The sequence below is a fragment of the Suillus discolor genome (assembly GCF_016758755.1).
Source record: "Suillus discolor strain FC423 chromosome Unknown F5147scaffold_212, whole genome shotgun sequence".
Lineage (NCBI taxonomy): Eukaryota > Fungi > Basidiomycota > Agaricomycetes > Boletales > Suillaceae > Suillus > Suillus discolor.
Window position 1 is genome coordinate 836 of NW_024541459.1, and position 9,676 is coordinate 10,511.

At 42.8% G+C, this 9,676-nt stretch overlaps 2 protein-coding genes across 2 annotated transcripts; one reads left to right on the forward strand and one right to left on the reverse strand.

Annotated features, from left to right (window-relative positions):
* Positions 1 to 486: 486 nt before the first annotated feature.
* F5147DRAFT_782430 (uncharacterized protein) lies at positions 487 to 2,665 on the reverse strand (the record flags this gene model as incomplete). The annotated part of the gene is made up of 5 exons (XM_041442758.1): positions 487 to 618; positions 678 to 1,475; positions 1,546 to 1,556; positions 1,619 to 2,288; positions 2,336 to 2,665. 5 exons carry the CDS (start codon positions 2,663 to 2,665, stop codon positions 487 to 489), a joined length of 1,941 nt encoding a protein of 646 aa, XP_041284524.1.
* A 5,899-nt stretch (positions 2,666 to 8,564) lies between these two features.
* Positions 8,565 to 8,963, forward strand: F5147DRAFT_797210 (uncharacterized protein; the record flags this gene model as incomplete). Its single annotated transcript, XM_041443196.1, has 2 exons — positions 8,565 to 8,869; positions 8,929 to 8,963. Exons 1-2 carry the CDS (start codon positions 8,698 to 8,700, stop codon positions 8,961 to 8,963), a joined length of 207 nt encoding a protein of 68 aa, XP_041284525.1. The 5' UTR covers positions 8,565 to 8,697.
* Positions 8,964 to 9,676: the final 713 nt, after the last annotated feature.

Consider the following 9,676-nt stretch of genomic DNA (forward strand, 5'->3'; position numbering starts at 1 on the left):
GTGAACTGCCAGTGGAAGATCTGAAAATTGCTACCATCATACAGTGATTCACAGGTCAAGCAAAATGGGATGAGGATGTGCACTGCTGGGGTGCCTGAGACTCCCATTGCCTTTTGTAATAATGGACACCCAATAAAAAAAAGCACATAGAATAATTGCTTATTCCAGAACTTGTTTAAGAAAAATTCTGTGGAGTGATTGATACTAGTCAGCACAGTCAATCATGGCCCTGCTACATCACCAAACCGAGGGATAAGATGGATGGATGCCTGGATTCAAATGACTCTAATCACATGACCGATCCAATCACCATTTGCTCGATAGCCACATCATAGAACATACATACCAGTCAATTTATCTAATCTGACCACATCCAAACATTCAACGTAGGCATAGTATGCATTCCCATATGAAAGTTGTGTGATCAGATGAAAAATCAAATGGAGTTGAGTGATACAATGCCCTACATCTATCATATCAGTAAAATCATGCGTGGAGCGGGAGTGGCTGACCTTCAAGACTGCACTTTGGCCATTTGGATATTTTGTCTGTATTGATCAGGACCAAATCATACAGACCATAGGGCCAGTTTTTTGAGGGTGGTTCTGCCAGTATTGCCTGTGAGGGTTCGAGTCGGTTTGCATCATGGAAGTTTTTTGATTGAATGTGCATCTTACACCAGATTTAGATGTGTTCAAAAGGAAGGGGACAACCAGGGTGAGCTCGGTGCCTGCCACCAATAGGAAGTCATTGTGTGCCTCAATATGGTCTAGATAATCGGATATTGCAGGGTGAAGGTCAGGAAGCAAGAAGTGGTCGGCAGCTGTATCAACAGTCATCTTTGTGAGGGTGGGTCTATAGCTAAGATGGTAAGCTGCAACAGAGGTTGAGAACGTGCGATAGGGATAAGGTGCCTCTGGATGATCGCCATCAATGAGTTCACAGGCACATGAAAAATAGTCCTTGATAGAACATCGGACCATCCTGCTATTGATGTCCTCATCATCGCTTTCATCATCAATAGCACATTCTTCCTGTTCATGTATGTGAAGCGCAAGATCAAAGCAATCTACTTTATCACGACGGTCAAGGTGGCGACACACTTGCGCATCATAGTCATGATTGTTTCCAGCTCTTGCAGGCACCTTCACGATGGCGATATGTGTGTGTTTGGTCGGATCTGCAGACCACTGCGTGAGTATGCCAAGCAACCAGATACTTGGCACCACCCCTTGCAGCAATTCTAATTTGGGAATTACCCATGATTTAAACCCGCCATCCTTCCCTCTCCAGGCACCTGCATCAACAACACCCTGTTTATGTTCATGGAAGAGTCGAAGACAGTTATCCAACTCCATTAGTGTTTCATCAGAAAATTGTGGAGCTTGGACAAGATATCTGAATTCAAGAAGGGTCCGGATGGCCATTATGAATTGGGTGGGAGCAGCACCAGCGATAATGCCAACAATATAATGCTGGATGTTGTGATGGTCTCAACCTGAAGTCTGCTTCAAATTGGAGATCTCTTCTTTGAAAGTACAATACCTGGTACACATCTGAAGTAAGGAAAAACGAAAGTCAATCTCTTTGGCACCGACTACATCAATACACCAGGCACAGTCATGGTCAAAGAACATTTTGTGAAAATGATGGAGCGACTCTGGCATCAGGAAAGAAGAAGGATCTGTGGTGACCCAATCCATCCAGAATGGCCATTGGACACTGTTCAAGTGGTATTGCTTGCACTCCTCAAAAAATGCCACAAGGTCGGATGGTGAGACAAAGGCGACAACTTTTTGAATATTAGCAAGCATATATGAGCCTTTATGAAGAGGTTGACAGTCTGGATCCCCAAAGTTGGTACGTGTAGCCATAGTGACGGGTGATGCATTTATGGTTATGCATGCGATGAGCTCCTCTAAAGTATTGGCCACATATGCAACAAGGGGCGTGAAACAATATTTACTAAACCCCACTAGATCACTCATTATGATGCCCAGGCATGCAGCTTGCTTCAACGGTTCAATCACAATATCAATGCATTGATGAAGTAACCGGTCTGCCAGAACACCATGCATGCATTTAACCCTATTGATAAACTTTGCAACAGGAAGTAGAGCAAGAGGGATATATGCCTGGAGAGATCCTTTAGCAGGTACATCAGGGTCAATATTGGCGAGAGTGATGAGGAGCGGATGGGCATAGTGGTTGCCAGCAAGGTTGCTGACCTTGGTCTTGTCTGAGGAGAGCACCACACCAAGTAGGGTCGCGCCATCAGGCAAATCTTCCTGTATTATTGGTTAGCTTTGCTGAAGAAGTTGAGAGTTGAACGTACCTGAAGTTCCCAAGCATGGTCACCAGTCATGAAACCATAGTAAACAAACACAAATAGACTCACAAATTCAAGCTTGAGGAACTCGTCAATGTCTGCCATGCTGAGGTCCGACTGAAGAAGGAATGCCGCCATCTCCCAGTCTTGTTTTCCAGTGAATGGAAAATATGGATTGCTCGCCCTCTCCTCAGTATAAGTGTCAGACTCAAACAGCTTTATGAATGTGGTTCCTCTACCCCAGGTCTTTGCCATACCAGCATAAACCACCACTTCTTCCCTATCATCAGCCTTTACACCAGTATCCCCATCTTCTGGCCTGGGATGGTCTTCCATTATCCATGCGTCATTTGTTTCATCTTCTGGCAATGAGGCTTGAGGTTCTTGGGGTTGCACTGGTGGTCCTGAGAAGTGAATCAAGTTATCATTCCAACTGAAACATTGCAAGGTAGGTTGATTTAGATGTCGTAGAACAATTTTGTCATTCAGAAAGTGTTTTCCACATGAAGGGCACCGCATGCTACTCAATATGCAGTATTGATTGGAGTATTGAGTATATTCAGCAATTTCTGGAGTAACTTCGACAATAGCTACAATGTCCTCATCAGACCAATTACATTCTCCATCTCCCACTATCCATCTGAATTCTCATTCCCTCACAAACAATTTCTCATCTTCGACTCGGACTTCTAGATGTAGGAGAAAATTACATCCAATTCTACCGGACTTCGAGTATTCAAGTGACTCATCAACCATTTCTGAACTTCCAGGAATGCTCAACAAGGTGAATCCTTTATTTAGGGTTCAAGACATATATTCACTGACTTTTAGTAGCCGTTTAGTGGAGCGTATCCTGAGAGTGCTGAGGAAGCCACATACTTGCTGGAGATGGCACAGGCAGATGTGGAAGTTCGATGTATTGAAAGGGAACTCGCTGATCGGCTCCTCCTCCAGCTTCAGATCCATACACGTTATTGGCAGCTCAAGGCCAAGAGAGCAAAAAAACAATTTGGTGACATGGAAATGAATGTAGGGCGTGTGCGCTCTCTGGTGGTAAGGAATAGTTCTAAATGTTCAGAGCGCTCAATTCATTATTCAAAACCTGGCATCCTTCCTGGTATGTCATTGGTTTGCACTTGTATACTAGACTAATGTCTGTGTTCCAAAGTAGTAGGGTCAGGTGTATCTGAATCATGATGTTTTTTTTCATCTCATTTTAAATTGTATTTACCTTTGCAATCCTTTGCAAATGTGTACACATTAGATTAGTTTTGATGTCAATTATATACCTGTTATAAGAAATTGCACTATGAATGAAATACCACATGATGGCCATAGCACCCACAGTTTAAATTAAATTTTTGAAAGGACCTGCATATAAGTCTGTAGGTTTCTGTGAGTCTCTGTGAGTCTGTAGTGTCTGTGGTGTCTGTGCACTACACCGCTGTGCATACTGTATGGCTCTGTGCGCACTGTATGGCTGTGGGAGCTTTGTAGCCCAAATAGGCAGTTTGCTGATGTCACAAACTGCAGCTGCTGTTAAATTTAATGTCCAATGTTGGCAGCCATGGCAGGTGACACCAATTTGTAATTTTTGCTGCTGTCACACTGAAAATGTGATATCTATCATTTCCCAACAGATTTGTTTTGTTTCACTTGGAATATGTTAGTGTAGTGTGTAGAACATACTCAGTAAAGTGGCTAATTATAAGCAATTACTTTAAAATTGAGTGTTATAGACAAAAATCACAAAATGGTGGCCTATCACAAATAGACCACAACAGATAGTACTCACTGCAGAAATAAGAAAATAGTTGGGCCAGATTAGTGTAGAGACAGATCATATATGTGGAATATAATTAACAGATGTCACATACAATGCAAATTCCTGAAGCACTAGACTAGTGAGAGGTACACAGTGCTGCCTCTAATACAACACTGGATACATAAGTTTTGTGGAGGTAGATTTGTTATCTGTGTAGCTAATCTAATAGCAGGATCATCTCTGAAACCATGCTTTGCACATCTGAATTATATCTGCATAGAATATATATCAGGTCCAACTGCTTCCTGAGTAAATGTTCAATATCTGAGTTAAATGTTAAGTGTCCAAGGTCAATATCTAATGTCAGAGTCCAATGTCTGAGTCCAATGTTCAATGTCCAAATCCAATGTTTGAGGTTAATATCTAATGTCCAAGTCCAATGTCCAATGTCCAAATTCAATGTCCGAGGTCAATGTCTAATGTCTAAGTCCAATGTCTGAGTCTAATGTCCAATGTCTGAGTTAAATATTGAATGTCCAAGGTTAATGTCCAAGGTCAATGTCTAATGTCAGAGTCCAATGTCCAATGTCTAAATCCAATGTTCAATGTCCAAGTCCAATGTGCAAGGTCAATGTTCAATTTCCAAGGTAAATATCTTAGTTCAATGTCCAATGGTCCAGTTTAATGACTGAGTCCAATGTCTAAATCCAATGTTTTATGTCCCAGGTTAATGTCTGAGTGCAATGTCCAATGTCCAAATCCAATGTTTAATTTTCAATGTCCAAGTTCAATGTCCAATGTCTGAGTACAATATCCAATGTCCAAGTCCAATGTCTGAGTGCAATTTCCAATGTCCTAATCTAATGTTCAGTGTCCAAGTCTAATGTTCAATGTCCTAGGTCAATGTCTGAGTCCAATGTCCAATATCCAAATCTAATATTCAATGTCTAAGTTCAATGTCAAATTCCAATGTTCACATTCAATGGTCAATGTCCCACATTAATGTCTATGTTCAATGTTCAATGTCTGAGTGCAATGTCTAATGTCCAAATCCAATATCTGATGTCTAAATTCAATGTCCAAGTTCAATGTCCAAGTGCAATGTCTAATGTCCCAGGTCAATGTCCCAGGTCAATGTTCAAGTAAAATTTGCAATGTCCAAGTCCAATGTCCAATGTCCAATGTCCAATATCCAATGTCCAATGTCCAATGTCCAAGGTCAATGTCTCAGTGCAATTTCCAATGTCCAAATCCAATGTTTTATGTCCTAGGTTGATGTGGGGCACTGAACATCAGATTTGGACATTGGAAATTGCACTGAGACATTGACCTAGGACATCGGACATTGGATTTGAATATTGGATATTGGACATTAAACCTGGATATTGGAATCAGACATTGATGTAGGACATTGAACATTGAATAAGGACATTAGAATTTGACATTGGACATTGGGCTTGGACATTAGACATTGACCTTGGACATTGGATTTAAACATTAGGCATTGGACTCGGACATTAGACATTGACCTTGGACATTGGATTTGGACATTGGGCATTGGACCCAGACATTCAATATTGACCTTGGACATTGGATTTGGACATTGGGCATTGAACTCGAACATTGGACTCAGACATTAGACATTCACCTTGGACATTGTATTTGGATATTGGACATTGTATTTGGACATTGGACATTAGACATTGACCTCAGACATTGGATTTGGACATTAGGCATTGGACTTGGACATTAGACATTGACCTCAGACATTGAATTTGGGCATTGGACATTGGACTCAGACATTAGATATTGACCTTGGACATTGACCTCAGACATTGGATTTGGGCATTGGGCATTGGACCCAGTGTCATGATACAACAATTCCTGGGCACTATACGAAGTAAGTAACCAGCAATATAAAAAGTGTTGTGGTCTTGCACAGCCTGGTCTGCTATACTTGCAAGACAAGTGTGTTCGACCCAACAGGTTAGCTGTTTGGAATAGGTCTATGGTTAGTGAAATAATATATGATCAAAAGTCTGAGTGCAGGAAACAATGTCTGAAGGTATATCTATGATGTCTGATGCCAAAGCATTGGGTCCAATGTTTTTGGGTTAGCGGGTTGTAGGGAATACTAATAGCAAATGTTGGGAAAGTGAGCGGTATGTGGATTAATGATAATGATGGGTATTTTGGATAGAAAGAGTGGTAATATTTGCAATGTCAACTAAGAACTATGAAAAATCAGGTTTGACCACTAAGTATCGGGAAATGGTTTCCTACTACTTGGATGATGAATAATACTCAAAGTCAGTCCAATATATATGTAAGTATGTAGAAATCCAGAAACCCATAGGTGAAAGTAGTGGTGGACTATTTTGGATCTGAAGTACATGTAAACAAACACGAGGCACTGTGGATGATGGGAAAACATGTAACAGCGCTGGCTATGACGTGAGTAATGTGCAAAATAATCAACTACGCACCTAGTGGGGCTAGCAAGATGGGACAGGACACAGATAGGACAAGTGCACAGGATTTTGGGTCAGCCAATGCAGCTGAAATGTCGGGTCCACTAGTCAAAGCATTGGGTTTCGTCAGGTTTGAGTGGGTTAGTATCAGGTTACATTGGGAAGTGGTGGGCATTGGACGTGCATCGGGAAATCACAGAATATGAACTCAGCATGAGGCTGAGTGCTACACTGGACATTTGACATTGGACATTGGACATTGGACATTTGACATTGGACATTGGACATTGGACATTGGACATTGGACATTGGACATTGGACATTGGACATTGGACATTGGACATTGGACATTGGACATTGGACATTGGACATTGGACTTAGACATTGACCTCAGACATTGGACATTGGACATTGGACTTAGACATTGACCTCAGACATTGGACATTGGACATTGGACTTAGACATTGACCTCAGACATTGGATTTGGACATTGGACATTAAAATATGAGTCAGCACATTACACTGGGACATTGGACCTTGGCCCTTGGACATTGACCTTGGACATTGGATTAGGATATTTGACATTCAACTCTGACATTGAAATATGAATCGGCACATTGCACTGGGACAGTGCCCAACTTGGATGTCCAATGTCCAATGCCCAATATCCAAATCCTTTGTCTGAGGTCAACATATGAATTAGCACATTGCACTCATATGGGGGACCATATTGGACAAAAATCACGCTCTTGGTTTTATATTTTTGTTTCTGACCAAGGACTTAGTAGTAGTGAATCATCGTGAATCACCATTAGAGATGATCATGAGAAGAAGTCGGAGTCTAATTCTAGTTTGACCTTCCAAATTCAATCTTGACGTTGATTTTTAAATTTGCTTTCACATTGTCAAACAAGACCTGTTACGCACTCAAATAGATCTGTTAGGCGGAGCCCTAAGAGGGGCGTCGTCCGCTAACGTTCGTGACGTAACCGGAAGGATCCGGTATAGCAAGTGATACTGGCGACGACGAGTCGGCAGTGATCACAGTACGCGCGTGTCACGTGACTTCTGAGACGGGTGTCTTAGAAGTCGCTCAAGGTAAGGACTGTCTTGTCCGAACGATGAGGTCGATCGAGGTAGACTTAGTCGCGATGAGTGACTAAGAAAAGATACTAGAGACTGAAGCTGAGGGGGCTTCAGAGGGAAGTATGTTCCAGGGAAGATTGAGTAGATTCAAGTTAGAGAATCTAGTACAGGGTGACCAACTACTTATACTAAGTGGAGAGAGTTAAGGGCAAGGCTACCGCACAGTAGGTAAGGGTAAAGGGGATACGGGAATGGTATAGGTGCGTTGGCAACACAGCCGGATTAGTGATGGATGGTCAAATGTGGAATGAGACCAAGAAACGTTGGAATGAACCAACGGTAAGAATACAACGTGCGGGAATCCGCAGTCAGAGGGAACAGAAATAGGAAAGCCACATTGGTGGCATGAGTCAGACCAAGTCAGAGGTGCGGGACCACATTGGTGGTCGAATCAAGAGAGGAACGTGCGTGCACGTGCATAGAGGCGGGTGATGCGAGGGACGGGAACGGTCCTGAGGATCCGGTCAACGGAAAGTCGGTAAAGGAGGACGAGCCGGTAGATGGTGAGGGCGAGGATGAAGGGAAAATGATAGGGGGGCCACGTGACCGATGTTACTTGTAACAAGACCTCGCATCTCGATGTCAATACTCCCACTAGTGTCTTTGCGGGAAATGGTCCAGAGCCCTTCCTATAATGCTGAAATCACTCAGGACTGTGAACCTATTGTATGTCTGTGAAATCTCCATGTGCTAACTACGACACATGTACTGATTAGTCTGATAATACAAGGAAGATATCTTAGTGCCGTGTTCCCGACTGAGCTCCACATTTGGGCAGCGCATGAATTAAGTCACTCCGAGTCCAGTCTGGTTATTGACCCCATTTTCTGATAGTTGCAGTTCGTGTGCGATAGCAAATCATCCCTCACTACTACGGGTTAAGATGACCAGTATACTGGTGGCCTTTCATTAGAGGTGCAAAAGCTATCTGAAGCTAATTCATCGTCTCCGTCACTTTATCATTCTCAAAATCCTTCAAGCAGACAATGTCTCTCCCCAAGAACACAACTGTGCTTATTGTGGGTACAGGCCCCGCAGGTCTCATAGCTGCTCTTGCTCTTGTTCACAACAGGTGTTATGACATTATTATCGTGGATACCGTAGGCGAAGGATCCAATTCATCGAGGTCATCGCCATACACACTATGCAACCATCGAGGTAAGCTACCATGCATTCATAATAAGGCCTACTGATGTTCTTGTGATCTTAGGCTTTAGAAAGCATCAATGTCGCAGATGAGTTACTGTCTTGAGCCATCAAGGGAAACGCGCTTTTCATCCCTGTGACCAAGTTTGTACTTATGCAGAAGTTGCAGAGCCTCGGTGTGCAGGTGCAGCATCCACACAAGGTAGTAGGAATAAAACAGAATGAAAAGGACTCTTGTATCACTGACATGTCATTTGAGGACGGTCAAGTTTTCAGAGCTAGATACATTATCGGTGCAGATGGCACCCACTCAACTGCGAGACCTCAATGTCCACCAACTTAGCTTAGTGGAACGTCTGACAACCATTTCCAGATCCGTACCATTGCCAGTATAGGGTTCTCTGATCCAAAAGGCCCATACATAATCAATGAAGAGTTGGCTCAAATTGTCTCTGCAGATGTCACATTCGAGCCCGAACTTGTCGGTCCACTCACCCTCGAGGGCCACCTTAACGGTACAGTCTTTTCTGGCAATTTATTTATTCATTTACCATTTGGACCACTTCAATGACCAGCTGTTGCGAGATGGAAAGCCCACTATGAAATCCATCTTTCGTATAGTTTGCACCATACCCACAAAGAATGGAGGGCCTCCCATGCTCCACTGAAAGAGTATATCCAGAACTTGGTCAATGCATACAGGCCAGTGTGTATATCATCAGATTCATCTCTTAACCCAAAACCTGTCAAAGTTGACCAGCTGGTCTTGTCAATATGTTTCAGAACCCATTCCACCATTGCAGACTGTACCTTCACGTG